Source organism: Monodon monoceros, unplaced genomic scaffold, assembly GCF_005190385.1.
Source record: "Monodon monoceros isolate NGI ecotype Baffin Bay Population unplaced genomic scaffold, NGI_Narwhal_1 Super_Scaffold_8, whole genome shotgun sequence".
NCBI classification, from domain to species: domain Eukaryota; kingdom Metazoa; phylum Chordata; class Mammalia; order Artiodactyla; family Monodontidae; genus Monodon; species Monodon monoceros.
Genome location: NW_021703785.1, coordinates 12,000,230 through 12,025,755, shown reverse-complemented (window position 1 = coordinate 12,025,755; position 25,526 = coordinate 12,000,230). Strand labels below are relative to the sequence as shown.

The 25,526-nt window shown below is 43.5% G+C and overlaps 1 protein-coding gene across 4 annotated transcripts in view; it reads left to right on the top strand.

Annotated features, from left to right (window-relative positions):
• Positions 1-25,526, top strand: part of FARP1 (FERM, ARH/RhoGEF and pleckstrin domain protein 1) — a 292,071-nt gene that overhangs the window by 195,798 nt on the left and 70,747 nt on the right. For all 4 annotated transcript variants that reach the window (XM_029209915.1, XM_029209911.1, XM_029209914.1 and 1 more), the window contains exons 4-8: positions 9,090-9,132; positions 11,956-12,034; positions 18,440-18,537; positions 23,142-23,256; positions 24,120-24,267. In XM_029209915.1, coding sequence (XP_029065748.1) covers positions 9,090-9,132; positions 11,956-12,034; positions 18,440-18,537; positions 23,142-23,256; positions 24,120-24,267 — 483 coding nt within the window. The remainder of the gene's footprint in view (positions 1-9,089; positions 9,133-11,955; positions 12,035-18,439; positions 18,538-23,141; positions 23,257-24,119; positions 24,268-25,526) is intronic.

The following is a 25,526-nucleotide window of genomic DNA, read 5'->3' as shown; positions in this document are numbered from 1 at the left end:
CTCCTTGCAGTTTGATCAGTTTTTGCTTCATGTACTTTGAAGTTCTGTTATTAAGTACATAAATACTTCAGATTTTTATATCCTCTTAATTAATTGATTCCTTTGTCATACGAAGTTATGAAAATAGGGAAGATTAAACACGGGTGTATAAAGTGTATTTGTGAAATAAATACACGTGATATTCTTCTGATGTCTACTTTGATACTAATTTAACCATTTCAGTTTTTGAAAAAATTATTAATGTTAGCATGATATGCCTTTTTCCATCCCTTTCCTTTTAACCAATTTATGTCTTTATATTTGCAGTCTGATTCTTGTAGTCAGCATAGAGTTGGGTCTTGCCTTTTGATCAAATCTGGCAATCCTTTTTAATTGGGAATGTTTAGATCGTTTACATTTAATATGATTATTGGTATCATTAAAACTGGTCATCTTACTACTATATATAAAATAGATAACTAATAAGAACCTACTGTATAGCACAGGGAACTCGAGTCAATACTCTGTAATGACCTATATGGGAAAATAATCTAAAAAAAAGAGTGTATATATGTATATGTATTACCGATTCACTTTGCTGTACAGCAGAAACTAACACAGCATTGTTAATCAACTATACTCCAATAAAAATTAATTTAAAAATTAAAAAATCTTTTTATAGGAATACAAACAAAAAAGTTAAATTGGTCATCTTGCTGTTTGTTTTCTATTTGTCTTATCCGTCTTTGTTCCTTTTTCCTTGTCTGCCTTTTGATTAATTGAATATTTTGATGATTTCATGTTACTTTCCTTGTTGGTTTATTATCTGTAGCTCTTTGATTTGTAACTTGAGGGGTTGCTTTGAGGTTTATAATGTCCATCTTCAACTTATCACAGCCTACCTTCAAGTGATATTATTCCTCTTCACATACAGTATAAAGCCTTACTTCCATTTTTCCACTTTTTGACCTTTTTGCTATTGTTGTTATTGTTTTTTTAACATAAGTTATGAACCCCACATTACATTGTTGTTATTTTTGTTTGCCAGTCAGTTATCTTTTTTTAATTGAAGTACATTTGATTACCAGTCAGTTATCTCCTACAGAGATTTAAATAATAAAAAATTCTTAAAACATATATTGACCATACAGTTGCCATTTTGGTGTTCCTCATTCCTTTGTGTAGACACAGATTTCCATCTGATATCACTTTCTTCCTGCTCAGAGAGGCCTTCCTTTAACGTAGCTTATTATGTGGTTCTGCTGGTGATGAATTCTCTGAGCTTTCGTGTTTGGAAATGTTTTTATTTTGCCTTCCTTTTTGAAAGACGTTTTTTGCCTGGTGTAAAATTCTAAGATGTTTTGAGTATGTTAAAAATCTTGCACCACTGCATTCTCACATTGTTTCTGGCAAGAAATCTACTGTCATCTTTATCTTTGTTACTTTATATATAATGTCTCTCTCTGCTCTGGCTGAGTTTTAAGATTTTTTTCTATATCATTGTTTTTGATAATTTGATTGTGATGCGCTTCCATGCAGTTTTCTTCATGTTTCTTATGCTTGGAGTTTGCTGAGATTCTTGGATCTGTGGATTTATAGTTTTTGTTAAATTTTGAAAAATTACAGCCATCATTTCTTCTAATATTTTTCCGTTTCTTTCCCCCTCCCCTGCCACCTCCTCTCCTTCAGGACTCCAATTACATGCATATTAGGCTGCCTAAAGTTACTCTGTAGTTCTCTAATGCTCTGTTAATTTTTTGGTAATTTTTCTTTCTGTGTTTGATTTTGGATGGTTTCTATTGCTAGTTCTTCAAGTTCAGTAGTATTTCTTCTGCAGTGTTTCATTTGCTGTTAATCGCATCCAGTGTGTGTGTGTGTGCGCGCGCGCGCACGTGCGTGTGTATGTTTGTATCACACTCTGTAGTTTTCATCTCCAGAAATTTAGTTTGGGTCTCCTTAAAATCTTCCATATCTCAACCTTTTGAACATAGAGAATACGGTTATAATAACTGTCTTCATATCCTTTTTACTAATTCTAACATCTGTGTCAATTCTAGGTCCCATTTGATTGTTTTTTTTTCTCGGGAGGCGTTGCTTTTTTGTTTTGTTTTGGGGTTTTTTTGTCTAATTATGGGTCATGTTTTCCTGCTTTGTATGCCTGGTGATTTTTTCTTTTAATTGGATGTAAGATATTGTGAATTTTACCTTGTTGAGTGCTGGGTAGTTTTGTATTCCTATAAATGTTATTGAGCTTGTGGGGGGGATGCATGTAAGTTATTTGGAAACAATTTAGTCCTTTCAGATCTGGCTTTTATAGGGTAGGACTGGTGTGGTGTGCAGTCTGGGGTGAATTATTCCCTACTTCTAAGGGATGACCCTTCAGTACTCTACCCAGTGCGCATGAGTCATGAGGTCTTCCCATCTGGCTGGTGAGAATAGGTAGTATTCCTGGCCCTGTGTGAGCACCAGGCCTGTAACCTCTAATCCTTCTGTGTTTTGTTTGTTTGTTTGTTAATTTTTTGTCTCATCTTGGCTACGTTCCTGCCTGAAAACTTGCTCAGGGCAGAGGCTGGTGTAGTCATAGAGGTCATGATTTTAGTTTCCTGTCTCTCAGGGATCACTCTTTCTCATTGGTGTCACAGATCTTCAGATCTGTCATGTGTCTTTCCTTTTCTTTCCTTCCTTCCTTCCTTCCTTCCTTCCTTCCTTCCTTCCTTCCTCCCTCCCTCCCTCCCTCCCTCCCTCCCTCCCTCCCTCCCTCCCTTCCTCCCTTCCTTCCTTCCTTCCTTCCCTAGTCCCTGTTACTCTATTTTGACCAGAACTAGAAATCTCTAAAAATTAATAGGTTTAAAAAAAGAAAGCCACACTTAACATATCTTATAACTATACCCATATATAAAATTAATAAAGTAATTAAGATCAATATGAAAAATTACATTCAAACGAACTATTACCAACAAAAATTCAAAGTAAAGTCATTTCTTGTAGGAGCCAGGCTGCAGAAAAATTCGTTTGTTGCAATGAGTTCTAGACACTGGGTAGTTTTTTGTGTCATATTTTACCTGGTTCCTATATATCTTACAGTTGATGATGAAATAGTTCTGCTGTGTGCAGTTTTGACTTCGAAATAAGAAGAAGAAAGATGAACTTTTGTTGAGTCTTTTTAGAGGAGCAGCATATTATGTTGCAGAAAAAGCACAGGTGTGGAGTCAGATGGACTTGAAGTGGAATCCCAGCCATTTGACCTTGGGCAACTTCAATAAGCTCTCTGAGCTTGGCTTCCTTCGTGTGTAGAACAACCACGTTGTTGTGAATATTAAATGAGAGTGTATAAAGCACCTATCCAATGCCTGGCACACAGTAGGTGCTCAGGAAATGGACTCTTCGCTGTCCCCCTGCCCGATGTCATGTAAGTGACTCTCTTTTAATAAGAGCCTTTCCAAAATACCCCAGATATTTTAGTTGCCTACAAAATCCAACTGAAATGTCACTCAGCAAATAATAGGGGAAAAAGATGTTCAGGAAAAGAACATAAAGGCTTCGGGGACAGCGATCCATCTTGCTTTGCCTTTGATGCCTAGGCATTAAAGCCTTTCTTCTCAAAGAGTATTTCACTGCAGAAAACACACTCCAAAAGGGGAAGGTAACATTTAACAGGGTATCAAAGGAAAATAGGGAGGCTGACTGAAATGTAGGCAAGCAGGGGAAGATGGGGCTGAAAAGCTGTGTTGAAACTAAATTGTGGAAGATAGGTGTCATGAGCTGAATTGTGTCCCCCGAAAATGTGTATGTTGAAGCTGTGACGCCCAGCACCTCAGAATGTGACGGTCCTTGAAGACAGGGCCTTGAGAGAGGTGATTAAGTTAAAATGGGGCTGGGGGAGTGGGCCCTAGTCCAGTCTGAACAGTATCATTTTAAGAAGAGGAAACTGGGAGATACCCAGGGGACATGAGAGCCTGTGTGCACAGAGAGGAGAACTTGTGAGGACACAGCCAGAAGGCGGTCGTCTGCAAGTCAATGAGAAAGGCCTCAGGAGAAACCAAACCTGGGACACCTTCAGCCTCCAGAACTGGGAGGAAATCGATTTCTGTTGTTTAAGCCACCCAGTCTATGGTACTTTGTTGTGACAGCTTGAGCAAACTCTTACTTATAGGCCTTCAAATCCCAGCAGGGGAAGTTCCTTGATTCCGTGAGTCCTCCTGACTAGGTGTGGCATTTCTAGAAGCCCGTTCGTTTTAACCAAATCCCTCTACGGTCAGGTAATGTGGATCTGTAGCTGTGCTCTGGAGGCCGGCAGCATGATTTTCGTAAGAACAGGAATGTGTGGCTTGGTTGAAGGAGTTGCGGGGCTGAGGTTAGTTGTGACCCTCCAGAGATCCGTTGGCAGGAAAAGAAAGTTTATGGTGCTTTTGTTGCCTTTTTAATTCATCTGGAACTTGTTTCTGTTCTGCTTAGGTCGAATGAAGAAGTGATTTGTCTAGGATGACCTAGACGAACTTCAGCCCTTTAGTCGAGCAGCAACCCTATTTTTCTTCCTGCTCCCTCCAGCTCATCCTTTTTTAGTGGTTTAAGTCCTTAGCATGCAAGGCCTTTCCCCTCAGCTCTGCAAATATCAATCTGACTGGTAAATGGAGAGGGTCTTGTGGGCCCCGCGTTCTCACGCAGGCCAGTTTAGCTGTGACGTAACCGATGCCTTGGAGCGTTATTGCCGTAGAACTGTACTAGACAGGCTAATTCAGGCCAGTGTGATGTTCCCAGGCCTTCATGGTTTAAAAACCACATGCTCGGTTGGCTCAAATTGGTGCTTGTATTTGATGAATTCCACAGAAATGCCAAAGACAGGAGAGAGATGTTTTAAAACAATTCATGAAATTGGCTGCTACGTTGCCAGAGCGCATCTGTTTGGTCCTGAGTGGTTTGTAGATGCTTAGGCAGATTCTGGGCAGAATTGGCAGTGGTGGAAGACCTCAGAGGTGCTCCGCCTGAGGCAGGCTTGGAGGCCGACAGAGCACAGGCTGGCAGGCTCACGAGTGGACGCTCAGTAGCTACAGGAAATCCCTCTAGAGTTCTTCGGTTAATTCTCTCGCACACAAACACAACTGTGTCAACTCTTCTCCACTCGCCCACATCCTCCAACCCTCAGGTTTTACAGGGGTAAACGGATGGTGTCAAAGAGGAACTGTCTTATCTTCCCGGTGCAGAAGTGTAAACTGACGTACATCTACCATTAGCCTTTCTGCTCCCTCCCTGCCGCTGCTGGAAGAGCTCTTCTTTCTGTCTCCAGTGCCCTATGTTTTAGAGCTATCTTTCCGCACCATCCCAGGTGTCTTAGGATATTGGTTATCTTCTTACTCATACTCTCAACACCTCCCTCCGCCTTTTTTTTGGCCACAGCACGTGGCATGCGGGATCCTAGTTCCCTGACCAGGGATTGAAACCCTGCTCTCTGCAGTGAAGTACAAATTCTTAACCACTGGACCGCCAGGGAAGTCCCAACCCCTCCCCTTTTTAAGCACCCCCAGGTCCTTCCTGTGGAAGACAAGCAAATCAATAGTACTTTTATTATTTTATTTATTTATTTTTTTGCGGTACGCGGGCCTCTCACCGTTGTGGCCTCTCCCGTTGCGGAGCACAGGCTCCAGACGCGCAGGCCCAGCGGCCATGGCTCACGGGCCCAGCCACTCCGCGGCACGTGGGATCCTCCCGGACCGGGGCACGGACACGCGTGCCCTGCATCGGCAAGCGGACTCTCAACCACTGCGCCACCAGGGAAGCCCCAACAGTACCTTTATTTGATTCTTCCCCCTCCTCCACACACCCATTCTCTGGCCTCTTCCTTCACAGCCAAGCTTCTTGGAAAAGCTGTTCATCCTTCCTGTCTCCTCACTGTCCACTAGACTTTCAGACCCCTCTCCAGGTCCACTGACCAGCAGATACTCTAGCTCTCATCTTGTTTGATCTTTCAACAGCTCTTGATGTTCTTCCTTCTGGAAACACTGTCTTCCTGTGACTACCGTGACATGACTCTCTCCTTACGTTCCTTCTGTCCTTGTCTGCTCCCGTCGGCCGTTCTAAGGTAGACGCGTCATCAGTGCTGATGCGTTTCATCCTCTGGGCTCCACGAGGCCGTCTTGTGCTCATGGAGTCACAGTGCTCCATGGAGCCTCTAAATGTGAGATCTCCCGCCCAGGCTCCTCTGAGCTTTGGATGAGCGTGTCCCACCATTTTCATACTGTTTCTTCCTCATGAAATCCAAGGGCACCTCTTAAAATGAAAGTGTCTAGAACCCCTCCGTCCTGGCCCTCTTCCAGTACTCCCTGTCTCTCATTGGCAGCAGCATCCATCCAGGTGCCTACGGCAGAAATCTCAGTGTCATCATTCTGGTTATTGTCTCCTTCTCGGCCACCACATCTAGCCCATTGGTAAATCCCACTGGATTTTACCTGTTACATTTTTCTTTTCTTTCTTTCTTTTTTAAAAAAAATTTATTTTATTTATTTATTTTTGTCTGCGTTTGGCCTTCGTTGTTGCACGCGGGCTCTCTCTAGTTGTGTCAAGCGGGGGCTACTCTTCATTGCGGTGCGCGGGCTTCTCACTGCGGTGGCTTCTCTTGTTGCAGAGCACGGGCTCTAGGCGTGCGGGCTCTAGAGCAGAGGCTCAGTAGTTGTGGCACACGGGCTTTGTTGCTCCGCAGCATGTGGGATCTTCCCGGACCAGGGCTCGAACCCGTGTCCCCTGCATTGGCAGGCGGATTCTTAACCGCTGTACCACCAGGGAAGTCCATGTTACGTTTTTCTTGATTCCACCTAATTTTCCCCAACTCTGCTTCTGCCTCCTGGTCCAAAACACCATCTTCTCTTGCCTGGACGACTGCAGCAGATAACCTGCGTCTATTCTGACTCCCTCTTTCTGTTCTCACACTGCCAGCATAATCTTTTCAAAGTGCAAATCTGATCGTATCAGCCCCATATTTAAAATTCTTCCCAGTGTTCTCAGGATAACGATGAAGTGTCTTAACGTGGCCTCTGTAGGGTCTGGCCCCTTCCTGACCCATCAACCTTGTTCTGCTGTCATGTTGGTCTCCCCTAATGTTAAGTGACCTGGACAGGTGTTTTTACTGCGTGTCTTCATAGCTTCTTCTCACCTCTCTTCAGATTTCAGCACAATGTCACCTTCAGGGAAGGCTTCCTCCTGCCTCTACCCCACCTGTAACTGGGTCAAATCTCTCTATCCTGACACTCAGAGTCTTCTGGGACTCCCCCTTGTTTCCTTTGTCTCAGGTACTTCTTTACCTTTCTTGGGAAGGTTTTGTTTCCTGTCTTTCTCACTAGACCATATGCTCCATGAAGCAGGCACCATGATTGGTCTCCCATCATTGTATTCCCAGAACCCAGCAGAGCGACACAGTGATGTGTTGTTGAATGAATAAATGGGTTTGAAGAATAGGGTTTGAGTCCCAGCCCTGGGCAGCTATGGTCTGAATCCCACTTTTCTCATCTGTCAAATGGAGATATTTTTGCCATCGTTTAGGATTCTTGGGAGAAAAATAATTCATCTCACAAACGACGATTGTTGTTTTGAATGATTATTCTCTCTCATTTTAAGGTTGAGTCTTATGAATTGACAGTGGAGATGATCCTAAGTCAACTAATGCCTTTATTGTTTTTCTCATATAACAGAGTGGCAGGGGACAGGGAGTATAGAAAAGAGAATTTCATTAGAAAATCATATTTATTTGAAACGGTGGTGGGGAAGATGAACCTGAATAAATAGACACTTAAATTTTTTTACTTTTTTTTTTTCATCATGAGAATTCTGAGTGATCATTGAAGGTAATTTGGATGATACAGAAAGGCAGAAGAAAAGAAGAAATCACCCATCTTCCCACCTCCCAAACACATTTTCCCACACTCTCAAATAATTCATCAGAAGTCAAATTACGGGATGAAAGAGTATGTATATGGATACTTTTTAGGCTTTAGATAATTATTCCCTAATTGGTCTCCAGAAACGTTGTGCCAATTCATACATGCACCAGTAGCGTAGGGCAGTATCCACTTCCTGGCACCCTTGCCACGTCTGGGTTTATGAAATACAGACATGCACTGCATATCTAGATGCGTATTTAATGGATAGAAATGGTATTTGATTAAATTTGCATTTGTAGTGCAAGTTACTCCTGAACTTGGACATTCTCTTGTTAGCCATTGGCATTTTTTCTTCACCAATTACCTGTTATTCTTTGCATAATTTTCTTTAGGAGTGTTTCTCTTTTTCATATTTACTTACAAAACCCTCTTTACATTAAGCCCATTAACTTTTTAAAAATCATATATGCAAATGTGAGCTTCAGTAGAACCCTTTCACATGATCACAAGTTCAAGGGTTAACTTATACTTTATTAATGACAACTGGTTTCTCTCTTCTTTTAAAATTTTGCCGCTTGAATTGCATGCTAAGGAGAATGTGTGTGAAAAGAGTCTGGACTTTGAAGTGGGACAAACCTGATTTCAGTCCTAGTTCTGCCACATTCTAGCTGAGGGCCTGGGACAAATTATTGAGCCTCTCCAAGTCTCAGATTTCTCTCCTGACTAACAAGAATCCTCTCGCCTTGCTCTGAGAGGTAAATAGCTTATGGATGGAGCCTTGTGCAAAAGTATGTTCTATAAATATTCACTCCCTTTCCATACCCCTCAAAGATGTGCTGTTCTGTACGTACATCTATGTACATGGATTTTGTTTCACTAAGGAGCACACATATTTTACTCCATTTATAGCCAGATGTGCAATCACGCGTTAATATTTACTGAATAGCTAACTGTGATCAAAGTACCAGTGAGAATAGAAAAATTCTTAGTGAACCGGGCACTATTTGCATCTGGGAGAAGTTTTTAATTTTCAAGCTCAGGCATAATATTAGCACGTTCGGATCCGTTCTATAAACATGGGAGACAATGTAAGTTATGGCATTCTGGAGGGAAAAAAAAGGCACAGACCGCTTCAAATCCTCAAAAATATTTTGATTTTAAACAGCTCCTAGTGGAGTCTCAAAATACTTGCACTCTCTCATTGAGAATTGATGTCTCAGTCTGTTCTCTTTTCCTTTGTAGGTGTGGCTGGATCTCTTAAAACCTATTGTCAAGCAGATTAGAAGTAAGTATAACCCCCCACCCCCACCCCACCACCCCACCCCCGCCTGTTTAACAGTGATGTCAAATATAAAGCCGGATGTCTTCCTTGTCTAGGCGTCGCCTGCCCTGTGGTGTCAAGCACTGGGGCCATACTTTCTTTTTTTACCCCGTGATTGCGTTTCAGCATCCACTAATCCACGTACTATTAAATGTATCTTCTGCAATTTTAATATATAACAATTTGGTAATCAAAACTTGGAAAACAAACGTCATTTTAATTAAGACTAAAGCAGGCTCTTGAGGCCCAGAGCAGCTGAGCTCGTCCGGTCTGTGCTCATGTTTCTTACTGTCACTTTGGAAGGCGGTGGGGGGGGTGGAACCATTTATTCATAAAATTGCTATTAGGTTTTCTGTGCTGCCTTTTCAAAGCCTGTGAGATCAGAATGCAAGTGGTATTTGGAAAAATAAGGTACGCAAAAGTGTGTGAGTGTGTGCGTGCGTGTGTGTGTGTGTGAGATTGGCAAGCAGGACAGAAGGGAGTCTGCTTTGCATTTAGACCGTGTTGTCGAAGGAAAGATAACGAAGGGTCTAGGAGAGAAGTAAGGAAAGGGAGCACTTGCTTTTTTTTCCCTTCCTTCTCATTGTGCGTCAGCACCAGACCATCCTCCCTTCTCTCCGCTGTGAGGTCAAGTTAAGAGACAAGCTCTCTTCTCCAGTTCATCCCAAATTGTCCCTCACTGCAGCCAGAGACCAGGCAAGAGACTGAGGATGGTAACAAAACTGCATTCCTTTAGTTGAACAATCACACAATACCTCTTGGGGTCGGTTTTATGTCTGATTAAGAAACCCCACCAGTGCAGTGGTTAAGAATCCGCCTGCCAGTGTAAGGGACACGGGTTCGAGCCCTGGTCCGGGAAGATCCCACATGCAGCGGAGAAGCTAGGCCCGTGCACCACAACTACTGAGCCTGTGCTCTAGAGCCTGCGAGCCACAACTACTGAGCCTGAGTGCCACAACTACTGAAACCCGCGCAACTAGAGCCGTGCTCCGCAACACGAGAAGCCACCGCAGTGAGAAGCCCGCGCACCACCACGAAGACCCAGCACAGCCAAAAATAAATAAACTAAGTTTATTTAAAGAAAAGAAACCCCACCAGGCTACTTACAGCAATTTATGTGGCTGTAATAAACAGGCACACTGTGTTGAGTGGCCCTTATGCAGTTGAAATTGATATTGATCTTCTGTCATTTAAATTAAGCAATCGTTAACGCAGAAAACAAAACAGCCGTTGTTCAGCGTTTATTGGGTGGCTGGCCTAGGACTAAGTGTGGAGGACACGTTGCTGTGAGAAGCCGCCAGGCCTGAAGGCTGGAGGAAGCACAGCATCTAAAATGATGACATTTGTTCCCGCAGTAACCCGCGATGGGAGCTGCTGATGGTGGAAAAGTGTCAGACCCAGGACAGCGGCTGTGGTTTGGTTTAGCACCGGAGCAGAGGCTCTCCTTTTCATCTCTGTGGGCTAGGACTCGCCCCGTGTGACAAAGCTGTCATTTTGCATTTAGTGCTAGCATCTTCCTAGCTTCGGGTTTTCTAAGGATCCAAGTAGCCTCATTTAATTCCCCATCTGTGAAAATTGCTGGGAAGAATGAGCTAGACCTTCCCATCTTCCCCATTTTGTTCTTGCTATTTTGTGATCCAGAATTGACACGCGAGGATTTCTGTTAATTTTTAGAATGGTCAGCGGAAAGAAGCCCGGCTTCTCTTGGTTTCAGTATCCCTGTGCCTTGTTTTTTTTCTCCTAATTTTGTACGTATCGCCAACATTTTCATCTTATGATACATCATTTGGGGTTTTTTTCCCCTAAATTTGAGTGCGTTATAAAAATTAAAGTACAACATCTTTTGTGATGGTGAAAGGTAGAGCAAAAAAGACATTTTTTACTTTTATACAACTGCTGTTAAAATTTGGATTTCATCATAATACCATGTATTTCATAGAACATAAACTTTTGCTGTTATTCCAAATGGCAGAACCTGTAAGATTGCTTTTGTATCGTGGCTTATACAGCAAAATAAACTCTGACTCAGGTTACAAATTATTATTTTATAATCTATTTGATGTTCTCTTTGAATTCTGGAAAGTTACCTGTCTCATTCCCAGTCTTACCCTGCCCACCCCCTCCCAGATCTGCTTCCTAATTTCGTTGGAACTTATCGATAAGATGGTGTATGAGACACTTAGTAAAGGCTTTGACTGACTGTGATGAACACAGTAGCCGCTGTACCTTGGCGAGAGTTAGAAATAATAAATTATGTAACTGATTTACTTTTTCGTTATCTCTTCCTTAAGCTGTCTAAAGCCTGTATTTGGACTAAAGCAGACAGATAAATTTTTGAAGACAAATGCGTGCTTTTAAAATCTGGGTACAATTTACGTCTCCAGGGGAAAAGTTTGATGCCTCAATGTAATGTGCCTTGTCACAGTATTTTTTAAAAACCGGGTATCTGGAACTTCCCTGGGGGTCCAGTAGTTGAGACTCTGTGCTTCCAACGCAGTGGGCGTGGGTTCCATCCCAGGTCGGGGAACTAAGATCCTACATGCCGTGCGGTGTGGCCAAAAATTATAATTAAGAAATACCCAAACAGGTGTCTGTCTCCCCACAATACGAAAATGCGAATTAGTAACCAACGTAACCAGCTATTAAGTGACTTGGATGTTGGCAGAAGTGCTCTGGGCAGCTCGGAATAAGACTTATTATTTGGTATCTAATATACCCTCGTACATCTTTAATGGCATTTGAAAGACAAATCAATAAATGCTTTACTGCTTTTTCCCCCCCTTCTAGGGCCAAAGCATGTCGTTGTTAAGTTTGTGGTGAAATTCTTTCCACCTGACCACACACAACTCCAAGAAGAACTCACAAGGTTAGTGGTTTGGAAACTGGGTATTTATTGCTGTGGAGCAGAGAGAGTGAATGTTCTAAGTCAACTGATGAAACATTTTCCCAATGTTTCCTTGACCAGCATCTGCTCTGTGCTTGACAGTTTAACCTTCCTCCCTCCCAGCTGTGTTTACAAACATGGGAAGAAAGAAAGTACCACAGTTTCCCTGAAAGCTGGTTTCTCGAAGGCTGTGCTATGAAGTATCTGGGCTTATAATCTGTTACTGTCGTATTTCCCCCTCTTATACCTGTCACATCACAAGACAGTTTTGGGAGATGAATCTCTTCTGTGAAACCAAGATGTGAACTCAGTTTCTCTCTGTTGCTGCAGTGGGTGAATCGACATAAACTGTACGTCAGTTTCTTTGAAGGTGTGGCCAAGTGGGAGGAGTGTGGCCAAGCCCTGCCCCTGGTAGCTGTGTGACCAGCCGGTTACCAAACGCCCCTGCACCTCTGTTAGTGCCCGTGTCAACGCGACCGCAGTGCTTGCTTGGCCAACGTGGTTTTGAGGATGAGTACTCGTATGCATAGAGTGCCCGGAACCCAGCAGGGATGCTCTGAGTGACAGCCTCCATCATCCTCATCACCACCACCCGCATCTTCATCCCTGCTACTACCCATTTTATAATTGACAGCAAGACACGTGGTATTCCAAAAGAGAGCAGAGCCTGGTGGGAACATGCGAAGATAAAACGCCTCCCTTTCAGGACTACACTGCACTAGTCTGACCAGCCAGATTCCTGCCGCACATGCCTTTCCAGCTTCAGCTGTTCAAGATGAGGGCTGTCACATCTTTCTTGTCCCTCTGGGTTGAGAGCCCAGTATTTTGGGTGGTTGAGTTTGTTAAATGGTTCGTCACTTATCAAAGAGATGAAAACATTCGGTCAACAGTATTGATGGAGTATACGTGGTGTGCAAGCCTTGTTCCAGGAACGGGGAGCATACTGGTGAAGAGACCGGCCTGACTTTCACGGGAACAGACACAATGATTAAATAAACAAGCAAAATATCAGATAATCGTAAGAGCCTTTAGGTAATGGGAGTAGATGATGTGATAGAAGGTGACTGGTGATGACTTTACAGTGCTTGGTCTGGGGTGCTTGGGCTGAGAAAGTGACAAGGATCTGTCAGTCATTTTCAGAGGAAGAGCTCTCCAGGTAGAAAGAACGGTTAGGCAGTGCCCAAGGCAGAAACAAGCCCCAGACGTTCAGTTACCTAAAAGAGGGTTCTCATGGCAGGCACATTGAGGGTGAAGTGCACTGAGGTGGGGCAGAGGCCCAATGTACATAGTGTTGAGAGACTGGTTGCCAGAGATACCGAGGGGAGGATGACAGGAAGAGATGGCAGTCACCCAGGCCAAGATGATGGCGGCAACGGAGGTGGTAGGAGTGGAAATGGAGAAAACACGTGCATTTGGAGCACGTGCTGGAGGCGGGGTCGATTTGAATTTGTGACGGGCTGTGGGTGGAGGCTGAGGGAAGGAGAAGGGATGCTTAAGATTTTGACTTAAGCAGCAACTAGATGGATGGGTGACGACTAGAATGCGAAGGAGTGGAGGGAAGTAGAGGACTGGGGAGGGTGGAGAGTCAAGGGTTTGGTTCTGCCAGATCATGTTTGAGGTCCCTGCTGGACATCCCGGGGCTGCGTCAGGAGGGGCACCAGGTACACGAATGTGCGATTCCAGAAAGAGAGGAAGGCGAAGACTCTTCCCATGGCTTCGCGTGTTCTGAATGAGTCACCGCTGATAGCTTACCTCCACTTTCATCCCTCAAATGAATGAAGCAGCTAAGTGGCCAGGAGCTGCAGAGGGCCGTAAGCCTTCTGGGAACCACAAGCCTCCCGTGGAGAAGGGGCAGCTGGGGCTGCCACCTGAGTTCCAAGCTGCCGACACCAGTAGCATCTTCGTGCCGTGTCCTTATTGGGGCTACCGTGTCTCAGCTTCTGGGGCTGGTTTCCTGTTGTTGAATGTATGTTGCTCGAAGCTCAGAATATTGAAATGAATCTGAAGGCCAGTCCAGCCGTTGGTCAGTAGCGTGCCTTTTCCTCCCGCATTTCACTGGGCCGTCATCCTGCTTAGGAAGTCGGCGGCATGAATTACCACTGCCCCCCAACCCCAGTCCTTTCTCCCCATTCTACTTTGCAATGAGTTTTGCACCTTTTCAGTTTTTGTGAATCATCATCTCTAGAGATTTGTGATTTTCTACCATTCTGGTCCTCGTTATAAAATTCCAGACAACTTGTGAGCATCAAGCCGTGTGTGTGTGCCTGGTATTTTGCCAGCTGTTCCGACCGATCTGATAAATTCCTCAAGTGACACAAGCTCAGCTGGACGTAGCAGGTTTGGGGGTTTGTTGTCGCTGTTTTCTGGCTCCCAGTGTTAACTGACATTTTAGAAATCTTTTCTGAGGAGAGAATTCCTTTGGCTCTGGGGTGATAAAATTGATAGGAAGTTTAGAAGCTCCCCATTGCTTTCCGCTTTGTCACAAGGTATGCCGGGAAGGCGACTTCCCAGATCCAAAGTGGTGTTCTCCCACACTCTCAAATTCCTATTCAAGCAGAAATGTAAGGATGGGACCACTGGGATGCCAGGCAGTTTTCTATGGCAGATGGTGAAGGAGGGAGCGTTTGGGAGAAGCCCTATATGGACACTGCTTCATAGGCGAAGGAGGTGCAGACAAGAGTGAGACAGAGAAACGGGCCTGCAGTTCAGCAGACTTTAAGTGACTGGAGCTACAGCTGATTTTTCGGGCCTCCAGGAATAGCTTTCGGCTTCCCATTTATATAGATCGAAGATTAAATTGCACTTTGCTGTTAAACAAGAAGCTGAATTCCTTTCTATTTATTGAACTACCCTCTCACTGGAGCTCTTGTCCTACTGACACCAGGGCTCAGGCATCTAGAAGGAGAAAAGTACTGACTCCCAGATGCAAGTTTAAAACCGCTTGGGGGAGGGGTCTTTGGAAAAGAAGTTAGCAGGCTTTCTTCTGGCAGAGCTCAGAATCACTTGGCTGTGCTGGTGAGGTCAGACGTACTCCACTACTCTCTGAGCGTCGCATCTGATGTGGGATCCAGTTTCTACTTGGCTGTGTTCTTAAAGGTGCAGGGACCTATCAGAATTTGCTGCTCTGTGGGGCCTGCTGCAGTGTTGCCCTTTGGCTGCCAGAGACGTCGTACTGTACACTGAATAAGGAAAGAAAGACGAAGAGCTCCCGGGTGAAATAAATTGAAACAGGCATGTTTAAACCATGGCATCGAGATGGGTGTGATTTCCTGCCCTGTGGTCCCTGGAAGTGACAGCCCTCTGATTGGCCCTGCCGCTGTCATCGCCTCCCTCCTCACATCCATCCTTCCTCCAAGGAGAGTTGATTCCGTTTTGAGCCCTTCATGTGAATTTGATTGGAGCTGCTTCAGTTTAGAATGTAAAAGGTGCTGCGGAATTTCTAAAGTTAGCCCTGCAGCCAGCGTGCAGGACTTACAGCTGTCTTTACGAGAAGATGAGACGGTACCCAGGAAGGTCTTTCTCAGATTACAAGGGCCTTAGCACAAGTCAGCGTAATGAGGGAGTGACAAAGTCCTCCTGCAGTTGGCAACGGGGCACTCGTCCTCTGTCTAAATAGGTGAGCTCTCGGAACCCAGCGCCGTGTCGCCACCCACAGGAGACCCTCCCCAGAGGCCCCGAAGCCTGTCGGACCCTGACCCTGAGTCTGTCCCTGGACACAGCATCCTGTGTTTGAACTGGTAGCTGTTACCATATTCGAAACATCATGCTTTTAAAACATACGTTCTTCCTACTTAGGTAAAAACTAACCACACAGATAAGAATTAAAGCCTGTCGTTCTAAGTGTTGGCTTCAAGAAACAATAACCACTGCCTAATCCAGAGATACGGTTTGTACCACATCTTCCCATATAAACCTATGTGCTGATGTTGTGATTACTTTATATGCTCTGCCATTCTCTACTTTGACTTTCCAAGGAGAGAGACAGAGACAGAGAGAGAAAAGAAAGTGAATGAATGAATGAATAAACATTACATTGGGGGGGTGGATAAAGGTCAACTGTTGTCAACTAGTGGATCTGTGGGTGTTGTTTTGTTTTGTTTCTGGTTACAGAATGCCTCTGTAGTTCTTTAGTTCTTAATCATGGAATTTCCTAAACGACTTAAAGGGGATTCATTTTTCTTTTATTTAAAAAAATAATTGCTAACATATACTGAATGTTTTCATTCTGGTCACTATGCTTTCCGTGTATTATCTCATTTAATTCTTAAGGCCACCTCTATGGTTAGTCGTGTTAAAAGCCCTTTTTTTTGGCTTCCCTGGTGGTGCAGTGGTTGAGAATCTGCCTGCTAATGCAGGGGACATGAGTTCGAGCCCTGGTCTGGGAGGATCCCACATGCTGCAGAGCAACTAGGCCCGTGAGCCACAACTACTGAGCCTGCGCGTCTGGAGCCTGTGCTCTGCAACAGGAGAGGCCGCGATAGTGAGAGGCCCGCGCACCGCGATGAAGAGTGGCCCCCGCTTGCCACAACTAGAGAAAGCCCACGCGTAGAAACGAAGACCCAACACAGCAAAAATAAATTAATTAATTAATAACCTCCTATCCCCAACATCTTCTTTAAAAAAATAAGCCCTGGGCTTCCCTGGTGGCGCAGTGGTTGAGAGTCCGCCTGCCAATGCAGGGGACACGGGTTCGTGCCCCGGTCTGGGAAGATCCCACATGCCGCGGAGCGGCTGGGCCCGTGAGCCATGGCCTCTGAGCCTGCGCATCCGGAGCCTGTGCTCCGCAACGGGAGAGGCCACAACAGTGAGAGGCCTGTGTACCGCAAAAAAAAAAAAAAAAAAAAAAAAGCTACCTGCTAAATTTGTCTGGTTGCCTCCTGTTTAGCTTATTCCTCTGTCTTCTGTATTTCCTGCCAACTAGACCTTAGTTCTAAAGGATACAAGTTAAACATTCTTGGCTAGAATCCCATCCTAAGTGATGTCCTGTGTTCCCTGTTTCATTAGCGATGCTGAGATTGATCACTGAGTTAAGGGTGGTGACATTCTGACCTTGCCATTGTGACGGAAAGTCATATGACTTTGTATGCAAATGTCCAAACTCCCAAGTGGTTTTTATACTGATTAACAATCCTTGCCAAGTCAGTAATTTCTTTAGAGGTGTGGGATGAGGGTTTTATAATTATGTTATTTTTGCTGTGTTATTTGTCCGTGTTCTTCTGTAAAGTAGAACTTTGCCCCATCTACTTAGATTGTCTGTATATCCTGAAATACCCTTCCTACTGGAGAGGCAGATTACATGCCCAAGTTTTTGCCTTGGGTTACCAGTTTCCTAAAAAAGAATTTCTTGAATAGACTCCTCAAATGGTGATACCTTCTACTTTTTCTGCTTTCTATTTTTATGACTATTATAATGGACTCATAAAGTTTTATTAGTTCCATGTGTTTCAGTTCACTTTAATCATTCTTTATTGCTACTCAAGTTGTCACAACTTTGGCCAGTGGCCGCCCCTTCAAGGTTTTTTTCCCCCCTTTTAATATAACCCATTTATATTTGCAAGCTGCCTTGCTCTCTGGCATAACTAGATCTTCCAGGCTTGCTTTGTACCTTCCTCTGCCCCACACCTGGAACCTACCATTTCTGCAAGGTCCTACCTCTGTATCCTTCTCATGGGTAGTTGTGTGAGAGCCAGAATCTGGTTGCTAAAGGTTGCTGCCGAAGTCACGCTCCTTCTAGACAGTGGGCAAAACTAGCAAATATCTTTCTAAAAATCTGGGCTTCCCTGGTGGCACAGTGGTTGAGAGTCCGCCTGCCGTGGTCCGGTCCGGGAAGATCCTACGTGCCGCGGAGCGGCTGCGCCCGTGAGCCATGGCCGCTGAGCCTGCGCATCCGGAGCCTGTGCTCCCGAAAAAAAGCCACTCTTGTGTTTCCAGTTCCATTGGCAAGGCTCTTCCTAACCATGATAGCCTACTGTTATTGTCTGAGCCATAAAGCCATTTTTTTAGTATATTCGACTGATCTGTGAAAAAATTTTAAATGTGTGCTATACCCTGCAAAGATAGGGTGGTAAGTTATAGTCTTAAATTACTTATGGCTGTATCTCTCCATATAAAATGAAATGCATTACTCATTGTGTGGAAAGATTGCAGCATATGTCTCCCGGTGCTTGAAGGGAGGTGTGAATATTTACATTGCAGCCAGTAGCACCAGGAATTCATCCTTCCTGTGCAGACTTTCTTGTTCTTTGGCTTATATTTCTTTAGGTCCTCACTGTGTGGGCAAGTTGCCAGTGAGCAAAGTGAGCCTGAGCTTCTTGCCAAACCTCCCCACCCTCTTTGCTTGACACCCATCTCTGTGTGTCTGACGCCCATCTCTCTTCGTATTCGCAGGTACCTGTTTGCTCTGCAGGTGAAGCAGGACCTGGCTCAAGGCAGGCTGACGTGTAGTGACACCAGCGCTGCCCTCTTGGTCTCACACATTGTGCAATGTAAGTTCCGTTGGTTTCCTTCAGAAATCATGTGGGAAATAACACAGTGATCTGCCTGGTGGGGAGAAAACTGACATCCACTGAGAGCAATAATGTCTTTGTCTTACACTGCTATTAGCATGAAACCCAAGGGGTGGAAAACAGTGCTCCTAACTCTGTGTATATGTACTCCCGCACCAAACGCTGACCCGGGAATTTTGTGTTCTGGTGTTTGTCTCCTCTTTCTAAGGACTACGCGTTTGTTGAAAACTCAGTTGACTCAAAGGAGAAGCTTGGATACACGGTGGCAAAGTAGACTAAACTCGCTCTGTCCTGTTCTTGCATTTAATATTCATCACTGAATATGGCCCATTAGCCTTCAGACATAAAACTGTCAAAGATTTCCCTTCTTGTATTCTGCTCAAGAGTTCAGTAAACCAAGACACATGAAGCTGGACGGAACCCAAGTGATGCTTGAAGCTACATATTTTAACTTTCTTCCTCTAGACAAAGGATAAGTTAGATTGTGCTCATTCGAAGGCTTCCTGACTACTCACCTGGGCATTTTTTTTGTCTTGGTCAAGGCAGAAGTTACTTGAAATGGAATATACACATTATGTTTCAGGAAGGAAATTATGTATATAGACCAAGGTCAACATCTAAAAGCACTAGTGTAAAAAAAATGGTGCTAGCATATCATTCTAAAATTTCCATTGTATACAAAGTAGTCGCATATAATCAGCCCCATCCTGTCCAGATAACTGCCCAGTTAACAAGCTTTCCACAGGTTTGTAGGAAGGGTCACTCCCAGTAGTCAACAATTACCGTAGTCCAAAATGATGAGGTGTTTCTAGAGACCATGCTTATCTTTTTTGTGCATGGCCATTGTTGAATATCTGCCAGACTTAGTAGATGGATGTTTTCTTATTAATTTGAAAAAATGATGTGAGAAAGAAAAGACAGGCCGAGAAGAAAAAAGTAGGTAAACTTTTTAAACTTTACTATGTTCCAGCTCTGTGTATATTATCTCATTTAATTCTTATAACAACCCTGTGAGCTCAGTACTGTTATCCCCATTTTAAAATGAGGAAGCTCTGACACAGAAAGTTACATGACTTTTGCCTTTCCCGTGTTTGGTCTTCTCTCTTCTTACAGTGACAGTGGACGGAGGAGGGCTTTGAATCAGGCAGACCTCGTTTCTGTTAGTTGATTGTTCACCTTGGCAAGTTACTAAGCCACCAGCCTCTCTTTCCTTTGGAACAGGGGGATAATAGAATCTGTTTCATAACAGATGAAAATGAAATGATAGCATCAATATTCAGCATATGTTAGGTGTTCAATAAATATACCCTCCTTTCTTTATCCTCACTCACCTAGGGCCCTCCCTTTCCAAACAATGGGAAACTTCGACATAAAGCTTCCTTACTGGAATAGCAACTTCAGCAAAGGTCTCTGACCCTGGGCCTTTGGTGAGAGAAATTTAGTCGGCTGTTCCTGATGCCATTCAGTCTTGTAGCCCCTTCCTCCTAAGGCCCTTCCTTTTTAAAGAAAGAGTGAATCTTCCTTTTTAAACAAGGAGTGAATCTTGCTTGCACACATGGGAAGTGGAGGGTCACGGGAATCCAGAAAACCGTGTGCTTGGTCTGACGGACCCCTCACCCCCAGACACCAACAAGGGGCTCAAAATCCCCTGAGAATCTTGAGTTCTCCAAAGGAAATGAAATAGGTGGGTTCAGAAGTATTTCTGCTATTTCTATACTCTGTGATACGCAGTTGCGTGACACACTGTTTCTGTAATCTCATACTTAAAAAGCCCCATTTCTGTATTTTTAAGCATCCTGTACATTCTGTCATGGAAGGAGAAATTTCAGAGTCCTCTGTGAATAGTGTGTTCATTTAAATTATTGGTAGTTATTGACGTCATCAGTAAGGTAGGAGAGGTCAACTCATCTCCCTTCTGCAGAAGCGATATTAATGCTGATGGAAAATTATCTCTAGTGAGCTATATTTTCATCTCCTCTGTATCTATACACGCAATCTGATTTTTAAAAAAATTTTCCTCCCTTTCATTTGAATTCATGGAGTCATCTTTCACATAGTCTGTAATTGTTTTCGTCGGTTCCTCTGTTACTGGCCTTAGGTATCCCCTGTATATATTTCAGACTTTTAATACTCTCTAGTTGATTATGAATAGACCAAGTGGGACAAGCTGGTGAAGAGAAGAATCAAACACTATTTGGACCTGACATAACAGAGGAGGCATGGTGGGGCTAGATTTCTGCAGGCTGTGTGTGCGTCCATTCTGAGGATTGTACCTGGCAGAACGAGTTTGTGCAAACACATCCTCATGAGACTTCTCACAGGATTTGGGGGTGGTGGTGGTCTTATTTTTTTGCCAAGAGTAGACTGCTAAGGAATTTAGTGTGTACCTCAGCCAATACGACACCTTTAATTAAAAATAGTCATATCTTGTACATTACAGTTCTCAGACTCTCCAGACATAAGGAGGTGCCTACTTCCATGTTTCCAAGAAGAGAGCATGTGGGAGAAAGTGGATTTCACAGTCGTGTTGCCCTTGCATTTTGGGAGTTGAAAAGCAAGCGACTCCGAGGAAAAGACAGTTTAGGCATATTGACCCTGATGCCAAAGGAAAAACTGGAATTCTTAGCTCGTTCATGTTGAATTATGGAAAAGGCTCTGTTATAAAATCCATATATGTTAAGAAACCCAAACTTAAAACTCGTAAGAAATTTAGGATTTAGGTGAGTCCCCTCTCCCTCCCACATACGCAGTCCGTCTTCATTATTTGCAGATGTCATGTTTGCAAATTCACCTGCTCTGTGAAATTTATTTGTAAGCCCAGAATCAACACTGTGAGTGCTTTCACGGTTACTCGCAGACATGCGCAAGAGGGTAAAAAAATTGGAGTCGCCCCTCCCTCACCTCCCCAGTGGAGGTCGGAGGAGGTGATGCTCTCTGCCTTCTGGTTTCAGCTGTCATACTGGAAACAAGTGTCCTTTTTGTGATCTCTTTGGAGCCATGCCTTTTGCATTTCTGTGCTTTCCGTTGATTTCCCTGTTTTAAATGGCCCCCAAGCATCATTGCTGAAGTGCTATGTAGTGTTCCTGAGTGCAGGAAGGTTTCGATGTGCCTCACGGAGAAAGTAAACACAGGTGTTTACGGGTGTAGATAAGCTTCGTTCAGACGTGAGTTACGTGCTGCTGGCCGTGGGTCCAGTGTTAACGAATCAACAAGGTACATAAAGTAGGATGTCTTTCAACAGAAAACAAGGTTAGTTGGTGAAAATGTTTCAAGGGTCTCGCAGGAACCTAACCCTGTATTTCCCCTGGGAATGATGGTTTAGTCTTCACTAATTCGACGTGCGTGGGGACTTGATGCAACAGCACTACCGTGAATAATGAGATGAACTGTGCTTGCTTGAGGCCGGATAGGAGGAAGTGCAGAAATGACAGTGTCACCATCGCCGTGGCAAACCAGTGAGGAGGATGGCAGTATGGCCACTCCTGCACAGTTTCCTGTGATGGAGGGTGGCAGCTTTACTCAGGGAAGGTGAAATTTGTTCACAAAGTGCACCTAGGAAATAATGTTATTGATCTGCCATGGCAGTGAGAAGCTAGTGGGTGACTGATTCTTCCAATGGCCCAGCTGGTGCCAAGCAAATATTCTCAGTGGCTGTGATTTATAGCAACACATAGGCCACATCCTGCATGATTACTGGGGTGCATTGCCCAGAGTGTGACAAGCTGCTTCACGTGACAAAGTGAAAATTAGGCTTCATGGCAACGGTTTACTTACTTTTATTGTAAACAGTTGGACTCTGGTCGTTTTATTAAGCTTGTTACACAGACTATATGATAAAGGCATGCTGTTCCATCTGTATTAAATTGCTGTAAACTGAGCTGGAGCTAGTGTTAAGGTACAATTATTCATTTAAAGCTCTATCCTTTAGTTTTCCAGATTAGAGCAGTTTGGGGACTTGAGAAAATTATGCATTCACTTCCTTGTAGACTAAAAATTTGTGAGAATTTGCGATCTGATCTGTCATTTCTGACAACACAACTACACAAAATTTAAGACACTTGAATTTATGTTTACCAAATTAGATTATGTACGTTTACCCCTAGTTATAATCGTCTTTTCTCTACATGATAAAGCATTTGGGATTTGCACTAATAATTGCTATACGTGTGTCTCCAAAGTTGATTTTGTCAAGCCCTGAAATTCTGGGGCTTATATAGACGTCAGAAGGCCTTAATCCACATAACTGGAATGTACTGCCTGAAGTAGAAGTGAACCCCTAGTTGGGGTGGGGAGGAAAGAAACAAACCAGGAACACGGATGGCTAAAGATGGATGATTCTGAAGTTTTCTTTCCAACTGGTAGAGATGAGAAAAAGCGGAAACTGTCATCTTACGTTGGCACGATTGTTAAATATGCCCTTACAGCCACCGCTTCTCACATCTAGATACCTACCAGCTGGGATTGCCTTGTGTTGTCTGCTAGTTTTTCCGGTTTGCTAGTTGGGGAACAGTCTGCTGGGAGTATAACAAATTGTGACGTATTAATCATATGTGGCTGGTTTTTCTTTCTCTCTTTCTCTGTAGCTGAGATTGGGGATTTTGATGAAGCATCGGACAGAGAGCATTTAGCAAAAAATAAGTACATACCTCAGCAAGATGCACTAGAAGACAAAATTGTGGAATTTCACCATAACCACATGTAAGTCTCCTTTGTTGCTTCCTACTTGCTTTGAGCTCCTTCTCTCTGTCCTTCGACATACGTGGATACACACACACACACACACACACACACACACACACACACACGTGACTTATTGGGAAGAAATATACAAAGGGTGAGGGAAGAGAGCGCAGAGGCTCAGTGAGTGTTGTTTCTTATCCTGGACTATTGGTAACACAGGTTACCCACTCAAGACCAGACCTCTGGGCTCCTTGCTTGCTTTCCTGTGAGACCAGAGTAACACTGGAATTTAGGACACCCCGTGCTTTGGAGTAAAAGGAAGAGTATAAGACCAAGTACCAGGAAATCAGGAAGAGGACATGATAACTAGGGACAGTATAAGAATATTGTGAAAAGGGAGAACCTTTGCGCCATGTCCATTCTGGTTTTCTGTTTTGATCAATAAAATATTTTCAAAGCCTTCTCTGCTTTTGTTTTCGTTGTTGTCTTTCAAGGAAGGCACTTGAGTCTTGGTGATAGTGGCCTTGACAGTGTTGAACTTTGCAAGTTTAGGGCTATTGTAAGTGACTGGAAACTTGTTTCAACATGGTCGTGTTTTGCTTTTATATGACCTTAAAGGAAACTCTTTGAGATTCCAAAAAACTGGCCGAGTTTGAGGTAGACTTTTGGGGGTTTTGTGTTACACAAGCAATAGAGCTTTTGTTCCAGTTGCTCAACTTCGGATTATAATGAATGGGAGGCCGGGTGTCATCCGATCGGGTAGCCCCATTGTTGGTGCTGAAATGCCTTTTTCTTTCCGAAGAGAAGATGCTTAATCTTGAATTCATAGACACGGAGAATTCAAATCTCCTGGCCTCTCTCTTGAATTTTTGTTTTGTCAGTGGACAAACACCCGCAGAATCGGATTTCCAGCTCCTGGAGATTGCCCGCAGGCTGGAGATGTACGGCGTCCGATTGCACCCAGCTAAGGACCGGGAAGGCACTAAGATCAACCTGGCTGTGGCCAACACGGGGATTCTAGTGTTTCAGGTAAGAGCGTTTAGAACCAGCTCGGTTCCCCTGGTGTTGCAGAGATAAGAGTTGGCCCTTCAACTCTGATTCCAAGTTGGGTGGTCCAGGCTAAGACCTCTGAGAGTTATTTTTAGGTGAACAGGGAAAAACAAACCTCATCTCAGGGTTTCCTGTTTCTGTCCAGACCCTCAGACTTGCAGATTTCATTTCCTTTGCTTTGCTCTGGTTGGGGAATCCAAGACTGCAGGTTTGTTTGCAGGTATTGCCTTTGTAGGATCATAGAAATCCCGATCTCTCTGTTGACCTAACTTTGAACATAGTATAATGGAATCAAGATTTCAGATCCCCAATATAAACACCTTTTTCACAGTTGCCCATGATAGTCATCTGACTTTTTTTTAACCTAATTTGGGTTCTTTTTTTTTTTTTTAACCTGATTTGGGTTTTACCTAAGTTAGCTTGTTTGTGGTTTCACATTTACCTAACTTAGAAGATGTAGCAGTTTTATAAATTCACAGAAGCTATGTCCATGTCCTGCTGTAATTTTGCAGCTACGCACATACTGCTTTTGGACCCTTACCTGTGTTTTACATAAGGACATAGCACTCTGAAGTGTGTGCACCCTTGATCACACTGCCGCTGTACTGCCATTGATTGATGCATCTCTTTTTCTTGACAATTTCATTGAAGTATTACTGACATGCAATTAAGTGCACACATTTAAAGCATGCTGTTCTTAAATATGTATAAGTTCTTAAATATGTATATCCTGTGAAACCATCAGTGAAATCAAGACAGTGAACATATTCATCACCCCAAAGGTTTCCTCAAGACTTTTTTCTTTTTCTTTTTATATTGAAGTCGTTGGTTCACAATATTATATTAGTTTCAGGTACATGACATAGTGATTGAATAGTTTATAGGTTATACTCCATTTAAAGTTGTTATAAAATATTGCCTAGTAATAAACTATAATGGAAAAGAATTTTTTAAAGACTATAGATGTTTACATATATATATATAAAAATATATATAACAGAATCATTTTGCTGTACACCTGAAACTTACCCAGTGTTGTAAATCAACTATACTTCAATTAAAAAAAATGATACCTAATTTAAAAAAGAATATATATATATATTGCCTAGATTCCTTGTGCTGTACAATATATCCCTCAAGGCTTTCTCTTTTAAACAAAAGTGCTTTGGTTTCAAAGGGGTATGAAGAAAGCATCTGACCCTATGTCATCTCATGACATAGGGTCAGATTTCACCCAG